At 46.0% G+C, this 19,388-nt stretch overlaps 1 protein-coding gene across 3 annotated transcripts in view; it reads left to right on the forward strand.

The window, feature by feature from the left end:
• The first annotated feature begins 836 nt into the window (after positions 1–836).
• NRP1 (neuropilin 1) overlaps positions 837–19,388 on the forward strand; it is a 109,289-nt gene continuing 90,737 nt past the window's right edge. For 2 of the 3 annotated variants that reach the window (XM_015281290.4, XM_040675467.2), the window contains exons 1-3: positions 837–931; positions 1,133–1,639; positions 4,662–4,836. In XM_015281290.4, coding sequence (XP_015136776.1) covers positions 1,573–1,639; positions 4,662–4,836 — 242 coding nt within the window. In that variant the 5' untranslated portion in view covers positions 837–931; positions 1,133–1,572. 3 annotated transcript variants of the gene reach the window in all.

The following is a 19,388-nucleotide window of genomic DNA, read 5'->3' on the forward strand; positions in this document are numbered from 1 at the left end:
CAGCTTTCAGCCTTCAAGCTCTTGGTGTAACCCCTACTGCAACGCCCGACCGCCCCTGTGCAGAGGGAGCTCAAAGCACTCCATGTGAAGGGAGCACTGGGGTTCAGCCCGGCACTGGTTGCATAGTTAAGCCTTTGGGGCCGGGCAGGGCAATGGGGCGGCACCACACCACGCATCCAAAGCCGCAGGACTGGCAGTGTGCTGTGCCCTCCTGGATGGAGATTTGGGGGCTGCACATCCTCCCTGGGGAGCAGAGCAGGCCTGGACAATGTGGGCTGCTTCTCTGCTCCTCGGGTCCTCGTGGGGGACGGACAGAATGGTGACAGTCGAGGGGGCACGAGGGGAAGAGGTCGGTGGTCGGGAGTGGGAGGGTGCGGGAAGGCGCCCACAGGACGCAGAGGGGACAAGAGCAGGGGGTCCGGGTGAGCCTCCAGCACGGGGCTCCCCACGAGGGGGGGCAGAGAGGGCAGCGGCCGGGAGGTGGGCGCGGGGCCGGGGCGGCACCGCACGGCGGCGCGGGGCCACGCAGGAGCCCGCAGGGTGCAGGTGGGTGCCCCCGCCCGGCTCGGCGCTACCTGCCCGGGGGGGGGGGGAGGCCGCTCCCCGTCGTCGTCGTCGCCGTCGTCTCCCCCCCCTCCTCGTCTCACGGAGCCGGCCCCCTCCCGGCCGGCTGTCAAGGCCGTGTTTGTTTGTTGGTTCTTCCGCGCCGCCGATGTCTTGGGGGGCTGAGGAGGAGGAGAAGGAGGAGGAGGGCGGGGAGGGGGAGGGGACTGGGGCTTGGGAGACGGCGGCTCCTCGGCCTCTCTTATTGCCGCTGAGTTGCGCTCCTCTTCCTCAGGCTGCGAGCAGGAGCCGCCCGGGCGCTTCCCTTTCCCGGCCGGCACTCCCCGCGGCAGCGCCGCGCTCCCTCGCTCGCTCCCCGCCGGGGCAGGTGAGTGCGGGGCGCCGCCGCCCCTGCCCGAGCCCCAGCCCCGCCGGGCACCGCCGCCCCGGGGCCGCCGACCCCGCGGGAGCCGCACCGCGGAGCAGAGCGGAGCGGAGCGGAGCGAGGAGGGCTCGGAGAAGCACTTTGCCAAACTCCGGCGTCCGTCCCCGCTCACCGCCGCTCTCCTCCCTTCTCTCCTCTCCGCAGAGCCGCCCCGCAGCCCGCCCCGGCAGAGTGCTCCCGAGGTGCCAGCAGCAGCCGCCAGGATTTTTGTCTGTCCTGTTTGTCTGTTTGTTTTTCTTTTTCTTTTTCTTTTTTTTTTTTTTTTTTCTCCTCCTCGTTTTCATTTGGCTTTCTAGTCTCGCTGGGAATGGCCGGGGCAGCGGCGCCAGGAGCGGGAACAAGTGTGGGGAAAGGCAGAGGGAGCCGGAGCTGAACGCCAGGATGCGGGCGAGCTGAGGCTCAGAGCGAGCGGCCAACCTTCCTCTGCCCCCGGGACTGCCCGTGCGGACCGGACCGTGCCTTCTGCTCCCGACTCCGGCCGGAGGATTTAAGACCTAGGAAGAGCTGTGCGTGGAGGGCTTTATTTTTATTTTTTATTTTTTTCCTCCATATTTTTTGTCTTTTCCCCGCTCTCGGAAGGGAAAATGGATTGGGGACTTTTCCTGCACTGCGCAGCCCTCACCTTCACTCTCTCCAGGGCTCTGCGAAGCGGTGAGTGTCGCGGGGACGGCGGCTCAGCCTGGGGGGCGGCTCCGGGAGCGGAGGGCGCACAGAGGGGCCGCTCCGACCCGCGCCCCCCCGCCCCCCCGGGAACTTTCCGCCGGGGGACGGGAGCGGTGCGGTCCTCCCCCGGTACCTCCGGGCCGGGCATTGCCTTCTGTGCTCTGTGGGGTGCTTGTACCGAGCGGGCTGCTCGTTCTCACAAGATCAGGACAGCCAATTATCTTAATAGCGTTTCCTCCCATCGGCAATTAAATAAGTCTCGCCTTCGGTATCTCAAAGATAATGAACACCGAAGGCGGAAGGCTCTTCCTCGCCCTTTCTTTCCCTAAAGCGAAAGGTGTCGGAGTGCCGTGCCCGTTTCGGGCTGTCCGCGTACCTGCGGGCGTCACAGCTCTCAGCCCACCCCTTCCCGAGGTGCGCAGTTTGTGTACAACTCACGCAGCGCCCGGGGGGCGGGGGGGGGGGGGGCTGAAAGGAGGGGGGTGGGCTGAGCCTCCCCACGAAGGCTCAAAGACTCTTCTAGGAGAGAAATCCCTTAACAGATGACCGATGCAGTTGGTTTACTCTCAGGCATCCCCTGCAAACACAGCAGAAAAGCACCGCGCTCCTCTTTCCCCGAACAATGCCCGGGCACCGCGGCTGTGTCTGTCACTGCCTGATGCGTTTTTCAAGACGCTCCGGTTGTGGAGCGCTGACGTTCCGCTCCCACACGCCGAGCAGTTCCTGCGAGTTTGCCTTTCCCGACAAACCCCGAGCAATTATTATTAACTAATTACCAAATATTTACTTTAGCCTGGCTGAGTTTTCAATCAAAGTAATTAAAAGAAGAGAGCACCCTCCGCTCTGCGCTGGTATATTGTTTTAATAAGGGACCGCGAGCGGAAGAGAGCATTAAAGCCGCGTGGTTTATGACGGGAGTTCATCTCCTTCGCAGCGTTTGGAGGAGGCTGAGTTTAACCGAGGGGAGCCGCCTCCCGGCACAGCGGCACAGGAGCGGAGGTGTCAGGGCGTGCTCTGGGGCTGCCCCCGGCCCAAGTGAGGGGTGCGGCTCCCACATCACCCACGGGCGCCCCAGCCCTGCAGCTCCCAGGGCTGTGCTCTCCTTGGCCTTTGGCAGAAGGGAGCAGGGCAGGGTGCTGGGCTGGAGCCTCCGTCCGCCCCGGGCACCGAGCCGCCAACCTCCCTCTCACCCACCGATGCCAACTTCACCTACATCCAGCGCTGGTGTCTGCTAAATTAATTCATTAACCTTATTTAGAACTAATGGTCCGAAGTCATTAGGAACTACTCCTCTTAATCAAGTGTGAGAGAGATTGCGCAGAGCCGCGGAGCCGAGCAGAGCGCATTATCTTATTACGCTGTCACTTTCCCAGAAGTCGCAGATTAAGCAGCGCTGGTGGCAGAGAGTCCACCTCGGCGTCCTCCGAACTGACTCTGTCAAGTGAGTGGGAGCAGCGCTGCTTTATTTCAGGCGTTAAGCAGACGCCAGGCTCTGCCATGTTGTTCGCAGGGCTGGAGTGGGCTTAATGAGACGGGATCGCTTTCCAAGGGTGCTTACAGAGGGAGGAAAAGGCAGGGTTCCCCGGAGCCCAGACGGCGGATTAGCGAGATCACCAGTGACAGCTTTGAGCTCTGAGCCGCAGCGCCTTTTGTTCTGGTCGGGGGGAAACAGGCTGTTGTGCAACGGCAAGGCGGAAATAAATAACAAGATAGCCATTCCCAGCAGCGTGCTTAGCAATATCTGCTTCTTGACCACACAGCTGCGTACGTATCATCCCCTCCTCTCTTAATTTATGGCAAATATTCTCGACAAAGTGTGCAGCTTAATGCATTTTTGATGCGCTCTTCCTCATTCATTTCCATTTGACCTGGTTTTTCTACAATAAAATCCCGTACATTCATAAATTCACGCAGAGAGTAAGGAATGCCATTTTGCTTTTGCAGAATGTGTGTAAGATACAGCAGTGCACTCTGTGTGTACCATAACTGGGATGTAGTGACATACAGGCTCCCTTCTCAGTGCACTCAGTCTTCCTGTCTGTAGTTTACTGTCACATTTTATTGCTCAAAATTAAACAGTCACTGTGTAGGGAAAGTTTTCCCTCTCTGAACATCCAGGCGTAGAAAATCATAGTAGGAAAAAAAAGAGGAAACAGAAATCTGCATTGTCAGTGAAGTGAGTGACCACATAGACTTGTCTCTATATTGGTCTCCCTATATTTTTGCCATAAGCCCTAGAGCACAACGTTGGCAGAGCTGCCCAGAGGACCAAGATGCGACATGATAAATCTCACAGTCACGCTCGGTGACTCCACGAACTTTTGCAACTATTTTGCTATTAGAAATAAACCTTTGTTGTTGTTGGGGGGAGGGAGGGAGGAACAGAGGGAAGGGGGAAGGATGTTGTTCTGCTCCATTACTTTGATGCAGCCTCCAAGCATGAACAAACTTCCTTGAAGGAATAAATAGTGGATGATTTCTGCTTCACTAAAACCACTTTGTTCTCTGCCAGCCTGGGTTTGAGGAGCATAGATAATTTTGGTCTGCCTAGATTTATGGCCTGATAAGCAAGGGGAGGGTCTGCTGCAAGGAGCAGGGATCCCCAGGACCATCCCAGTGACACTGACCAGGCTCGTTGTGGACAGAGGTCAGGCGGCCTCCTTTCAGCTGCCCTCCCACAGCTTTCCTTAAAACTTCATCGTTAAGGAGATTATACTTTGGGGGATAATTGGGTCTGTGACACCTCCTGAGCCAGTGTTAACACTGCTGGGAGGAGAGGTTTGAACACCGTATGGGCACTGTTTGCTTGGGAGAGCTTTTGAAGTTCAGGAAGGGGGGATCTTGTGCCCGATGTTGGATTTATGGATGGATGCAGAGAGTCAGGCCTCTTCCCTTCAGAAAACTTAGCAGAGACACCCTTGGGCAAGCACACTGGAAAAGTTTGCTTGAAGAAAGCTGTCACCCCCTTGAAGTACCAAAACCAAGCCAACCTGCTTTCCTTCCACTGCAGATAAATGCGGCGACACGATCAAAATTCTAAGCCCCGGGTACCTCACCTCCCCCGGCTACCCGCAGTCCTACCACCCCAGCCAGAAGTGCGAGTGGCTGATCCAGGCCCCGGAGCCCTACCAGCGGATCATGATCAACTTCAATCCGCACTTCGACCTGGAGGACCGCGACTGCAAGTAAGTGCGGCCGCCGCGCTGAGGAGCGCTATGGCGCCACCTGCCGGCGCAGAGCCGCGCAGCTCCCATTCTCCGCGGCGCTCCGCAGCGCTCCGCGGCCGCCCCTCCGCAGTGCCCGGGGACGGTCCTCACCGGGCTCCGTTCTGCTGGGCTCGGCCGGCGGAGCGTCGTTTGTGGGCCGGGGGGAGGTGGAAAAGTGTCTTTGCAGGTTTTCTGTAGGTGGTCTGACGTAGGTTTGAATTCCCTCTGCCTCGTGGGAGAGGCAGGTGGGTGATGGTGTGTTACAGGAGTGCAATTAGGATGATGCGTTCTGTGTTCGTTTGGCTGTTTGCTTTTCTGGATAAGTTTCTAAAATGTTAGAAAATACTTCTTTTAGTACTCCCACAGCTACTAGTAGCCTGTGGCAGAAGTGGGCAACCTATAAATTGTAAACTCCTCTTATTAATGCAGAAGATCTGCTACTTACTCTCACACATTAAGGGGCAGTGAGCTGCAGATACGATTGCTGTACGTCCCCTTTTCTCCTTTCGCTGCTGATTTATAGCCACGAACTGCTCTTATCCCTCCTCCTGCTCTGCTGTAATGCTCTGAGAGGAGGAAGGGGAAAACTGAGGCACTCTGTGCATACGTTTCCATTGACCGCCTATAATGGGAGTGGGACTCTCCCAGAAAATTGTTCTCCACTTTTCCCCAAATCTTTGCATGGAAACCACTGAACTTGAATAAGGCAAGACACGGTCAGGTCATTCCCCTCTTCAACATACCCTCTAAATTCATTCTACTTCTGTCACAAAGAAAATGTTGTAATAATTCACAATTTAAAAATGTCTTGAATATCATGGAGTTTTCATCCCCTTCTGACAACTGCAAGAGAGAGTCATTGTTCATTAATGCTATCAGTCAAGATTTTCTCTGCATGTCAGGCAGAGATTAAACTCAGTTGCCATTAGTGTTTGACATTTCATGAGATGCTCGATATTCCACAGGCTCTGGTGCTGTAAAATGGGCAGGAGTGGTTGTCATGGACCGTGAGGTGGGACTGTTGGACTCAGGGTGCGACTGTATTCAAGCACTTAATTTTTACCGTGTGTGTCTCTGTTCCTGTTACTTAATAAATAGATTAATTAGATCATCATTATTGATTTCCCTTAAAATGAAGTTCTTTAATGATGCATTGTAGCGCTTAGTTGCTTTGTTGTTGTTTCTGTAATCTCTTGAATATCAGCATTTCAGTTCAAGTGATAATGCAGGAAAACCCTGTGCTCATAAAACTAAACGGACTCTTTGTTAAAATGGATTTTTATTGTGATGTTGGAGCTGCAGCTCATATTCACACCATATGTTCGCACGCTCGTTTCCCGTTCTTTAATTTTTAATTTGCTGTACTCAGGCCATGATTCACTTCCTTGTGTCTTCTCTGCATGGGTTTTACTTTCTTTCTGTGGGACAGCGCTAATGCTTAAAAATGATCATGTGCGTGTGCGTATCTCTTTGTCTTTTAGACAGAGATTGAGAAATTAAATCAAGCATATTTCAGTGTCAACCCCTTTTTTGTTCCTTGCTAGAATACATGTTTTTCCAACGCCGTAAAACCAACGTGGTCTTTGACAGCAGCAAAGCAGTGCACAGCATACAATTATTTAAGGAACAAGTAATCTTTGTGGCGTAATGTTGTGCTAAATAGTGCCAGACTGAGCTGAACGGGGTCCAGGGAAGAAATTGACTCTCTCCCTTCATCGCTCCCTTCTCAATATTCATTGTCCACTCTCGCCCTTGCATTATTCCTTCCTCTGAAAGGGGCCCAACGCAGTAATGAGACGGCAGTGGGTGGGAGGGAGTCTCTGAACAGGGCTGTTTGTATTGTCTTTGCAGCGTGTGATGGTGATGACTTTACTGTCATTTGGTCTACGCTGAAATGCTAATCTTCCAGGCTATGATAAATTACTCAGCTGCTACTTCGCTTATATTTAAAATTGCTCTTTTTAAGTTGAGAAGGATTGTGTTTGTGCCAAGAACCTTAGGACCAGAATAATAGAAAATGATTTCAGCAACAGAAATTTGTCAACAAGCTCTGTGGTTTCACATTTCACTGTCTGCTTAGGAAATCCACATTCCTTTTACCGAATATCGGGTGCAAGCAATGATTAATGCAGTGAAAAATATCATGAGGTTATATTTTTTTTGGTTTTGCAACTAAGTACATTTTGATTTCCTAATATTCTTAGTTTATTAGCAACTCAGTGTGCCATCTCGAAATGTGCAATTTAGGTTACACACTGGCTTATTGAAAGGTTTAGCACTGGAAATTAATAAGCACTTAAATATGAAAAGCAGATAGAAAATGAGAGATAGGGGAATTCATGTCTGGGAACAAAAATGCCCCGTACAATTAAAGTGGACTGGAGGAGAAGATTAGCTTTCTGGCCTAGCTCCCAACATCCTCTTCATAATGCTGTTCCTTGCATCTTACACCTCAGTTAGAGTTGGAGATAACTCTAGTAACAAAAACCCCTGTGCCCAGGAAGGGGAACGGTGTGACTTTGGAAAGGTTACCATTGTGGTCTGTAGTGTCAGTGGGAAAACCAAGAGGCCTTACCTTATAAATATCACCGCATGTAGAAGACTGGGTGTATTGAAATGTAAAACTGGTGAAAGGTCTATTCTCTGAGGAGAATCAAAAGCAGCAAATCTCAGTATCAGCTCTACTGAAGCTGTTTGCAGTGAGTCTCTTTGAACATGAGGGTTTGGGATTCGTTTTGGAAATATACTCTTGATTTACCTATGACTATGCTGTGCTTTAATGGATAAGTGTTTCTCAAATGACTGCTAGTAAAATTCATATGTGTGTGATTTTCTGATGATCATTTGGGTTGTTTTAAGCAAACATGGTGAAAAATCCCGTTTTTCTGGAGGCAGTCCAAAGTACTCAACTTTCACAGTTCTGAATAATAAGGATACTCAAATAATTAGAAATATGTTCACACAAGCTAGGTTCATCTGACAAAAAACCTTCTAGCCAGAACTACTGAACCAGCATAATGGAAATACAGGGTCTCAATGGGAAGCATACAATCATGTCAACCACAGATTGTTATCAAGAGTATTAGCACATAATGAAAAAATACACAGTCTCTTTTTAACTTTTAACTTTAATGAGTGTTATGCCTCCTCTTCGGGAGCAAAGAAACAGCAATTACTGTTTACTTTAAGACAACGCTAGCTTGTTTGCTGTTTTGCCTTTTCTCAAGCAAGCGTGGATAACATCCATGCATTTTTTGGAGTCGGGAAGATGGTTAAAATGAATAGAAGAGACAAAACATATGTCTGAGTATTAAAATGCTCCAATGTTTGTTGCATGTGGTAAATGCTTTTCAGCACTTGGAGCAAGCTGTATACGTCTCGTGTCGCTGAAGGAGCCTACTGTGTAAATGTAGCCATCTTGAATCCAGTAAAACTTTATACCTAGATAATAAACAAGAATGTCACTGATACAGTACTTTGAATTTATGGAACTTTTCCGGTTTCCCAGCAATGCACACTATCAGCATGATAATTTATAATGGTTTGTGACAAATGTTGCTGAGCAAAGAGGTGTGTGGTTACATTCAGATCAGATGTCATTATCTGGGGAGCAATAAAAATTTCACAGACGCTAGGTTAAAAACATTAAGAAAATGAATGTGAAGCTTCAGAAGAAAAGGGCTTAAGAAAGGTGGAGAACTGGATAGAGAAAGCCCAAAAGTGGTTTTCTTACTGACAAATTATTGACTTTGTTGCCAGACTTGACTATATTGCTTTACAAGGTCTTCATAGATATTCCATGCAGTACAGTTGTTTTATTGGCCATCATTTATAGATGTATGGAGTAAATATCATCCTTGCTTGACAATTATAAAAGGTGTACACAGTGCTGTCAAATTGGTTTGAACAGAAGAATTGCCCATTTTGGAAACATTTGTGTCTTAGATGTAAAGATGTCACAGATAATTTTTCTTTATACTGCATTTACCAGGGATTAGATACACTGATGAGATTAGGGCTGAATAGAAATTGCAGTTAGTTACAGAATACAGAGAAAGAAAAAAAAATACACCTATGCTTGTTTATGTAGAAGAAAGCAGCTCCTGCAGACCCTTGAGTCTGGAAGCAGAAAGGCTGGCCAGACTTAGCGAGTGCAACTGTAGCCCTACAAACTTCTATAGCCCTTAATGACGTTGGAAATTCATCCATCCATTGTATTTCTAAATAATGTCAATGGATTTATGCTGTAAATCTGTAGGCATAACAAACTGAGGCTGGTAAAATAAACAGGAGCAAGGCAAGCCATGGCTCAGCCTTGCTTTAGTTTCTGCAAAGTTTAAGCTTTCATTTACTTTTGTTTAAATCCTGGTTCCTATTTCTCCACACAGTGACAGGCTGCCTTCGGCAGGCTCTGTGGTTTATGTTTCTCTTGTGCAAAGGCAGTTTGGGCCCCAGGTGGCACTGAGCTGCTTTGGTTATGCAGTGATGTCCTGGGAGACCCAGTTAAACCGCATATGTTGGAACGGTCCTTTGAACTGCTAAGGCTGCGCACATTACAGCTGCATTCTGACTGCCCAGAGGTGTGGCTGGGGCCTGGCTCCAGGTTTACCAACCCTGAACTGCTCCCAAATCTGTGCAGAGGACGTCTCAGGAGTAGTGCGAGGTCCGGACTCCATACTGTCTTGATATCATTGAAAGGAAGGGGAATTTTGCCCTCTGCTTTCGCAGAGCTGTACCTTCTTTTTCTTTATGGCTGTGAGGAATGGTGGAGCACAGGCCCCATATGACTGTTTTATAACTGTATCAGTCATTTTGATGGCAAACGTCAGTCAGAGCTTCCTAATTTCATCTCCCTCAGTTGCTTTTGAGCTCAGTAGGCAGTGAGGTGACTGCAGCTGATGATGGCAGCTAAGCAGCAGAGATAGTAAAAGAGCAGATTAATTTGGGCCTGTGAAAGACGGGAACCGTATTTTCTAGAATCATAGAATCACAGAGTGGTTTGAGTTGAAAGGGACCTTAAAGATTATCAGTTCCAACCTTGCCCATGGGTAGGGCTGCCCCCACAGTAGCTCAGGCTGCCCAGGGCCCCATCCAACCCAGCCCTGAACACCTCCAGGGATGGGGCACCTTCAGCTTCTCTGGGCAGCAGTGTCAGGACCTCATCACCCATTTCACCATGGCTAAACTCAGAAGAGGAGTCTGAATGAGTCAGTGCCTTTGAGCTTCCAACCAGAAACATGGTTTTGGCATCCTACTCTGCCTGTCTAGGCACCAGTGCCATTTCTTCTGTTTGTTTGCCTTAGGACCAGGTACCTAAAACAGGCATGAATGTCCACTTGCCACCTGCTGAGGGTGTCTGAAGTGATACCCACATCCTGTGTGTCTTTTGAGTGAACCAAAGCACACAGCCCTCACACTATGAACACAGCACAGAAGGAGGCTGGCATATACCTGATGGCCTCACTGCTGAAGCCAGGTTTGATGCGACCTTGACAGGGATGTGAATGAGCTGTACCAGGGCCAAAGAGTCAGCTTCTCCACCCCTGGTCTCTCTCAGAAACCTCTCCTTCAACAGGAACATCAAGCTGTTTGGGATTACTGAGACGTTGTTTGGAATTATAAAAGGAATGGAAGTGATCATCATTCTGGCCACCAAAACAAGAAAAAAAAGGCTTTTGAGGTAGTTTAGGATGAGAGTTGTTGCAGTGGACTTGCAGTATTTGTTTCTGGGTGCACTCTTAGAGCATTTCCCTACTTTAAATAAAAGCACATTAAGGGCTTTCTCAGGCAGCATGCTGTTGGTGACCATTATTTGATACTACCTGGAAGGCCAGCAGTGCCAAGGAAGGGGGTCAGCGCTGGGCCTGCTCGGAATCAGGAAAGCAAATAACTCTTGTTTCATTACAGATGGAGTATGTTGCATACAGATAATATCTTTCCTTAACGTAAAGTTTCTGAATCAAAAACTTTCTCCTTGCTACAGAATTTGTCATGTATTTCCAGACATTTATCAGATGCCAGCATCCAAAGATAGCTCTGTTATTTTATCGTTTTAGAGATTAAATAAGAGTTTAAAGAAGTTGGAAATTAAGTTGTTTTTGCAATTACACAGTGCTATAAACAGATTCTTTTGTTGTTTTTCCAAGCAATTAATTCATGTGAAAGTCTCAACTGCTAACCTGGTTAACAATTCTTTCTTTTAGAGTAGTGGCAGGAAAAGGCATTAGGGAAATCATGACCAAATTACCTGGTTATACCTGGACATCTGGACATCTGTGCATTAGGAACAGAGATACTGGATACAGAGCCTGGTTTTGCACTCTGTGGATGTGGGTTCATCCCTGGCACAGTAGACTCTTGACTGGGGTCTCCGCACATAGCATTTTACAATTATAATAACAATCATATGCAGATGTTTATATTAATGTAGACAGTTAAGTGAACTGTGGGGAAAATTCCGTCTTGACATGCTACAACCAGATGCCCTTCAGACAGGAAAAAATCTTAAGGGTCAAATGTAGATTCCCGTGAGCCTCATCCTTCAGCTTTTCTGTGGACAGAAGCAAATTTAGAACAGAGGTCTGAGTCCTTTCTAAAATGAAACCCAGAGGCGCAGACATTAGCCTATGAACCACTCAAGGTGCTTTCAGTCAACCCCATCTTGCTTTTCTCCTCACCCTCCCTCCCCATATTAATGTAATTAAAATAAAAATCTACAAGTTGCTGAAAATTAGTTTCTTAATTATAGCTTATTGCAAGCTATAACATTGGATCATAATTTGATAATTATGATATAGAGGCAGCTGATATAAAAGCAAACTGAATTATTTCCTTTTGTAGTATTTCCAAAGGATGAAGTTATGTCTGAAAACAGGATTCATATACTCACATGGGTATGTCTAGACATATATCAGACGGAACAACTTGATTACAAACATACATGTTACATGCACATCTTTAAGACTGTGCATATGTACGTGCATATCGTATAGATTTGTTAGCTTATATAGAAGTTCCTAAAGTAAATCTGCTAATTAAAGTGCTAATGCCCATCTTAAGGCTGATAATTAGGTATAAAGAGAAAAAGAGACAGGATTAGTGTTCAGATCATGTTCCAAATGCCTCTTAATTGGGTGTTTGTAATCAATCCTGATTGCAAGAGGCAGTGGTTTGGCAGTACAAAGAAAGGAAAACGCTCAGCCCTACTATTTTCCTGTTAGTTGACTTGGCCGTAGTATTTAGGTCAGGATCCAGCGTCACACAAGGTAATTTTGTCAGCATTAGCAATCCTCATAACACATATAAAATCTTTTCTAATGATAATTTCTTTCAAACTAAAAACTCTCCCAAAGTAGAGAGTTATTTTTATCAGAAACTTAGAAGTATTTTCAAGCAAACCACAGAAACGACTTTGTTTCCCTGGCCCCCGTCCACCGCTGACTTCTGAAATCAGGTCTGAGTTCACTGTGGGTCTTTCATTGCATTGACCTTGGCACTTTTCTCACCAAGCCACAGTTTTCCATCACAAAACCACACAGCTTGGTATAATGATTATTTCTTTTTTCCTAGTAACCAAACAATTTTTTAAGCAGGGTGACAGATTTCCCCGTTGCGCTGCGGGAAGCGAGCACCTGGTCATTTCCAAATAGAGTTTTAATGAACTTCCTGAAGGAGATTTGAGAGACGTTTAATAAGTCACCTGCTAACTTTCTGGGAGCATAGGTCATTTTCTTTTTTTCTGTAAGAATTCACAAAAATGTGAGAATAACCCCCCTTCCCAAGTCCTATACTTCCATGGAGGAAATTGATTTCTGTTGGCAATATCAAAGGTTTATAAAACAGCAACTTCAAAAAATCAAATTTCTGATTGTGTCTCACACATGAGGTACTGTGAAACCCTGTGAGCCACAAAACTGGCTGTGAACTGTGTGAGGTTGATCGTAATTCATTTAAAGTGAAAAAGATTGTCCTTATTTAGACCTATTTTGCATGTTAATAACATTACAAATATTTTATGTAATGCTGTAAAACGAGGAATTTAGATGGCTCAAAAGGACTGCTATGAAAGTGCATGTGTGTATGGAAGGACACCCATTTGACATGATGATTTCTTCTGGGAGAAACTACGTGCATCCCAGAAGCGCACTAAGCAGCTGTTGTGCAAGAGAAACTGGGGCACTACTCTGCTGCTTTCCATGCTGATGTGGAGCTGCAGTAGCCCCATTCCTCCTCAAAATACAGATGCCTCACACTGAGTGGGAGCCTGGAATTATCCTTTCCTTGCACTCCCACCAGCTCTCTGTGTTGCACATTTGCACTGTGGCCTGCTCGTGCCCCCATGTGCAGATACAGCCCATGAGGGCTGTGGGATGGGAGAGGGGTTGGAGCACCCCAGGCTACCAGCACACTGCCCACACAGCTCAGGCCTGCACTGGGGCTGCTCCCACCGTGTGTCATGCCGGAAAAGAAGATACCAATTTTTCTCTTTTCTTTCTCCTTCTTTTTTTTTTTTTTAGTTTTTATTTTTAATATGCTCCTTCAGCAGTTGGAAGCTGGGAACCTAGGGAAAATTGAGAGGTCTGTTCACAGCTGTGTGATTATTCTGCCTCGAGCTCTGAGAAACGCTCCCTTACAGCCAAATTTTTCCTCATCTTATTCACATAAACAGTCCCACTGAAGTCAATTAAAACAACAGACTCAGTTGTGCAGGGCTAACAGTGCTTGAAAGCTAGGACATACGTTTATGGCAGTATACAAATTAGTAGTTACTTCTTGCAACAATGGATTTCAAATGCTTGAAGAGGAATTCACTGTACAGTAGAAAATTTAACTTCAGTCCCCATTGTCACCTCAACTACCACACCATATACAACTTATCATTTGCTCTCTGAAATCTTAGCTCATAATAGCAGAGTTTTGGGACACATTGCTAAGTGCATGGGTAAGAATCAAAGTTTGTCTCATTGCAGAATCTTGTGCCAGTCTGTCATTAAGCCAGGCAACTTCTGCCGACTTTCCTCTGATGTATTCATCTGTAACAAGGGAAGCAGGTCAGCAATTTAGAAGAGCTTTAGTTTGATCACCATGCGGAAATGTAGACTACACTGCCTATTTCCGTAGTGATCACTCCACTTTGCCAGATGCAAAATAGAAGGCTTACATCTCTCGTGCTAAAACCCTTCTTAAAGGAAATCCTAGGCTGATGCTCCATTTGAGTAGCTTTAGATAAGTCTGGAAAAAATATGCAAAGGTAGCTCTTATCTCCATGACCTGTTCTGGAGACAAAGGCATCCGACATCTTAGCATGGAAGGCATATGTTCTGGTTGTGAAGTGCTTTTTTGACATTCCCACAAAACCCCTGAGACTTCGTGTCACAATTCTATAAACTTTATCTATTTGTATATTCATATCTGGGCTCAAATCCAAAACTTCCCTTCATGCATTTGTGGCGGGCAGTTTAGGTTCACCCCCTTGTGTTTCAGGTGGCAAGCACTTAAAGCAGGTACACATTTGAACCACTCTACATAGTCTAGCTCTATTCTAATATATTTCTGAAGTTTTCTGTTTCAAATAGCACATGCATACTATAGTGTAGGCATATAAAACAGATACAGGACCACAGTGAGTTGAGCAGCAAGTGAAGACAGCTCTACTGATGCCAATAGCCTTGCACCTGCTAACAGCACAAATACAAAATACCATAAGCATATCGTATTATGTTCCTTACTGGTTTCCATTTTCATTCACCCTCTACAGCTATACTAGATGACGGCCTTCAGACAGTATAATAGTCTTCTTTATCTTATCTCTCTGACATCATTTTCAAGTTCCTTATTACTCTTGAACAGCGTCGCTAATAGTGCCCAAATTGCTTCTCATTTTTCCCATCATAGCATGCCATTATTCAAGAAACCAGTGCTCTCCGGCCTTTCCCACATAAATAGCTCTCCCCCAAACTAAACTTACATTTACTACCAAGAGCCAGTCTCACATTTCCCAGGCAATCAGACTACCCCACTGCCTATTACATTTTTACTTTGCATGCTTTTACACTTTTTTTTTCTTAACCATACTTGTATGTTACTTCAGACTTGAATCTTTGCCTTCTAAAACCCAGTCTTCATGCTCTGGTTTTTGTACTTTTATTATTTCAATTAAGGGGTTGTTTGTGTATAGCTAAAACAATTCAGCACGCATGAGGGGATAGGTTTATTCAGGTCTAAAGATGCCTTATGTCAGTACTTTTGCAGAAATAAACCTTGCTTTTGTCAGCAGTGTGTAGCATGGACTGTACCTCTTTATCTGTAATAGTTTCTAACGTGATGTAGCTAAAGTGGCTGTAAAAACAGTATGTAGACTGTAGTAAATAAGTAGTCGCAAGTAGTGGTAGAGATTTTTCGGATACTGTAATAGCTAATTTTGTGAGCAGAAATTGCTAAGATACCCCTGCTACTTGCTAGCTTCAGGCTGCAATATGCATATAAATATATATGTACATAGTGGGTGACTTAGTGGCAGATCCATTTCCTCCCGGCTTTGACTCTTTGAACACCGGCTCAGGCAAAGTGTCTACGCTAAGCAGTTCCTCTGCTTACTGTAACTTATTCCTTCCAGGAAGGCTACCTTTTTTTTTAACTCACCTCACTAGGCAGCTAGATAAATTACTGCGTGGTGACCTTCAGGCACCTCTCTCACTCCGTGGAAATCATCCATATGCACACTCTCACCCTATGGTATTCCATATGAAGTGCAATGTAGCTTATCCCCTTTTTTAGTTATTTCTACCCCCCACCCCCAGCAGTGCAAACTAAAAACACGTTCATAGGTGTAGCCACAGCTCAGCTGACAATCACCGGGTAATTTTTGCAAGTCCCCATATGCTCAGCATAGAAAGGAAAATGTATCCTTCCTTGCCACATCTCAGCTTCAGCTCTTTGTCGTCTGAAAAAGATGTCAGATTATTTCAATATAAATACCTGAAGGGAGCTGTTTGTCGTTGGTCTGAAGTGCATTACTGGAGCTTGTGTTGTATGTGAGCTGAGCAAGGAGCTGACTCTGCACTTTAGCAGTATCCTAGGAATTTTCAGAAGACCAACACTGCAGCTCCAACTGCAGTAACTCAAAGTGAAGGCAGTTAAAGCTCTGCTTCAGTGCTTGTGCGGAATGGGTAGGAGAGTCTCAAAATGAGGTATAATAAAGACCAAGGTCCTCCCACCGTGTATACAAATCTCTCTTTCCACTACCAGCCCAAAAGAAGTACACAGAGCTGGGTGCTAGGGCACTGTGGGTGTGCTAACCCTCTCATCCTGCTTGATCTTGGGCAAGTCAGCCATCATCTTTGTGCCTCAGTTTCCCTACAGGGGATAATATCTTCACGTTTTGAAGTATGCTGAGGATGCATTTACTAATGTTTGTGAAGTCCGTAGAGGCTTCTGGGTGGAAATGTAATGCAGTTTAATAATTATGTTCTATTGTTTTGTATTTCTTGATCTTCTAGCCGTTAATTTTTTTAAACAATATACTGCTGTGTATAAATGCAATCTATTGACTTTCAGAGAGAAGTGTTATCCAAACAGAAATGAAGAATAGTACTCATGCTCACAAGAGACATATTATCCGTGATGAGAAGAATCTATAACAGACACGGCACTAACTCAAAACTGAGCACCAGATAGCATCCAAATGCGAGCAATTTCCAACGTGTGCATATTGCAGCACAAAACCAGGCCATTCTGTGAGCACAGCGGCCCCTGAGGAGCTGTGAACCACGCAGCAGCAGCACTAATGGTTGTCTCCTCATGTGCAGCGAGGGAAGACAGCACTTTAGAGCTGCCTTGGGCAGCTTTTAAGTTATTCATTCTTAACTTACTTCTATAAAGCTGTTATTGGGTAGAAGCAGATGACACAAGGATTTGGGGCCTGCTCTGTCTGGAGAGGGGAGGACTTCCCCATCTTGGCACATAGGGTCAAATTATGGCTTCTTTTAAGTCAATGGCAAAACTTCTCTCTTCTTGCGTGGGAAGAGAGAAGAATCTCACTTGATTTTAGGCTCCAAAATATCTTTTTTTGAAGAATATTTCTCTGGTGTTAGTGTATGTCATAGGTATTTTCTCAGTTTGGACGTTATTTTCCTCCCAGTGCAGACAGTGCAAAGAGCCCATGAGTTTCCAAATGCATTCATAATACAAGAAAAATGATTAAATAGGAAAAATACCCAACGTTCTCTTGTTAGAGTACACTTAATCATGGAATGGCTTGGATTGGGAGGGACCTCAGAGGTCATCTAGTTCCAAACCCCATCCCACAGGCAGGGTTCCCACCCAGCAGCTCAGGCTGCCCCGGGTCCCAGCCAATCTGCCTTTGAGCACCTCCAGGGATGGGGCACCCACAGCTTCTCTGGGCAGCAGTGCCAGGGCCTCACTGCTCTCTGAGTAAACAATTTCTTCCTAATGTCTAATGTAAATCTCCCCTCTTTTTATTTAAAGCCATTCCCCTTCCCAGTGCATGGAGTATTGTGCTAAGTCACCTACTTGGTTTCTTAATTTGCTTTCAGAACCTTTCAGGCAGTTCCGTGATTTACTTGTTCCATCTGATGCCTGTTCCTTCCCTGTATTCTCTCAGTGGGTGATTTACTCTACCAACTCAAACAGTCATTTTCTTTCTTAATAGCATCCACTCCAAGTTTTGGATATCATAAACTAGTCCTCAAAAAATGTGAAACTTTATAAAAGTATCTCAAAAAGTACTGAGGATTTCTTTTTCCTTTTATTACATTTTTGGGGATTTTCTCTGTGATAATAATAGCCATAAAATTCCTTCATCTTAAATGAGAAATTTGGCAATGCCATGATATCAGCAGCTGATGCTTTAAAACCTGCCATCAAGTTTCATGACACTGGTGATAAAAATCATGAGAACTGGCAGTGCTGGATTCTTGTTACAGTCCCAGCTTTCTACTGCTGCGTCTTTCCACAGCCACAGCCCTGGAACTTCCACTCAAGTGATAGATTTGTAGAAAAAAAATACAATCAAAAGGGGATTAAAGTATTAATCTCTATTGCTTTCACTGCTCGGCCATGTTTCTTCACCAGTCACTGCATGGAAAAACCTTGAAAAAACAAAATTCACCCCAGTTAAAGAAAAGTCCCCTGAGTTCTCCAAACTCATCTCTGTGTATATATACATCATAGAATCATAGGATCATAGAATGGCCTGGGTTGAAAAGGATCACAGTGGTCATCGAGTTTCAACCCCCCTGCTATGTGTGTGGTCACCAACCACCAGACCAGGCTGCCCAGAGCCACATCCAGCCTGGCCTTGAATGCCTCCAGGGATGGGACATCCACAACCTCCTTGGGCAACCTGTTCCAGTGTGTCATCACCCTCTGGGTGAAAAACTTCCTCCTAATATCTAACCTAAACCTCTCCTGTCTCAGTTTAAGACCATTTCCCTTTGTCCTCTCACTATCCACCCTCATAAACAGTCATTCCCCCTGTGTTTATACGCTCCTTCCAAGTACTGGAAGGAAGCATAGGGCATGCTGTCATTATGGAAGCTAAATTTTTGTTTGGCTCCAAAACCAACTTACATCCATGAGAAGAAAATAAAAAATAATAATAAAAAACAACAATTAGAAGTCAGTAAACACATGGGTGTGACTTTGATTTAGGAGGACCCTGATATGCAAGCTGCTGGCATATTTTTACAGAGCTCACACTGGCTGCTGTGGGGGTGCTCATGCTCTCCTGCTGCTCTTCCCTGGAAAGCTGTACTGAAATGCTGGCACTGACATTAAGGGTCCTGTTTTTATGTCTGTATATCTCTAGTAAAGACAGTAAAGCCATGACTGACAGCTGTGTATTTCTCACAGAGGCCGGATCCTTCCCTGCCACAGTTGCATTACAGCAGTGGGGCTGCTCTGGTGCGCAGCAGCTGGGGAGCAGCCTCGTAGCTCTGAGCTCGGGCTGTTCTGAAGGCAAAACTAGTTTTCAAAACATTTTTATGAAGTCAGGGAAATCTTAATGTCTTTATTCTGTTATTACTTTAAAATAATAATCCCAAGCTGACCTGGGAGCTATTACTCAGTGAGCACTAGCCCCTCGGAAGGTTTCAGCTTGTCAAGTTTGGCCATTTTTTGAACGCACAGAGGAAGTCATTAAGGCACATCAGGCTGCTGATTGCTATTAAACTCTGCGGAGAGTTGTGTGTAAAAATCAATGCCATAAGAGGGCTACAAGAATGTAGGAGGCAGGAAAAGCATTTCTTTACCCTCTGGATCTCAAAAGTGGATTAATAGGTTTTGTGAAACCTCAAAAAAATATCACCTTTGAGCTAGGGGCCACATGTAAGCCTCTGTGACAAAATAATACAGCTCAGAAAGCTCCAAGCACGTGAAAATGGGATTATAATGGAACCCTCACTGCTATAACCTCAACTGTACATTTCTGTGCTGGAGAAATCTCACACATCTGCACGTGTACCCATGCACATGCTCTTTTATTGTATCCCAATGAAGGCCTTTTGTGCTCT

Source organism: Gallus gallus, chromosome 2 (assembly GCF_016699485.2).
Source record: "Gallus gallus isolate bGalGal1 chromosome 2, bGalGal1.mat.broiler.GRCg7b, whole genome shotgun sequence".
Taxonomy (NCBI): domain Eukaryota; kingdom Metazoa; phylum Chordata; class Aves; order Galliformes; family Phasianidae; genus Gallus; species Gallus gallus.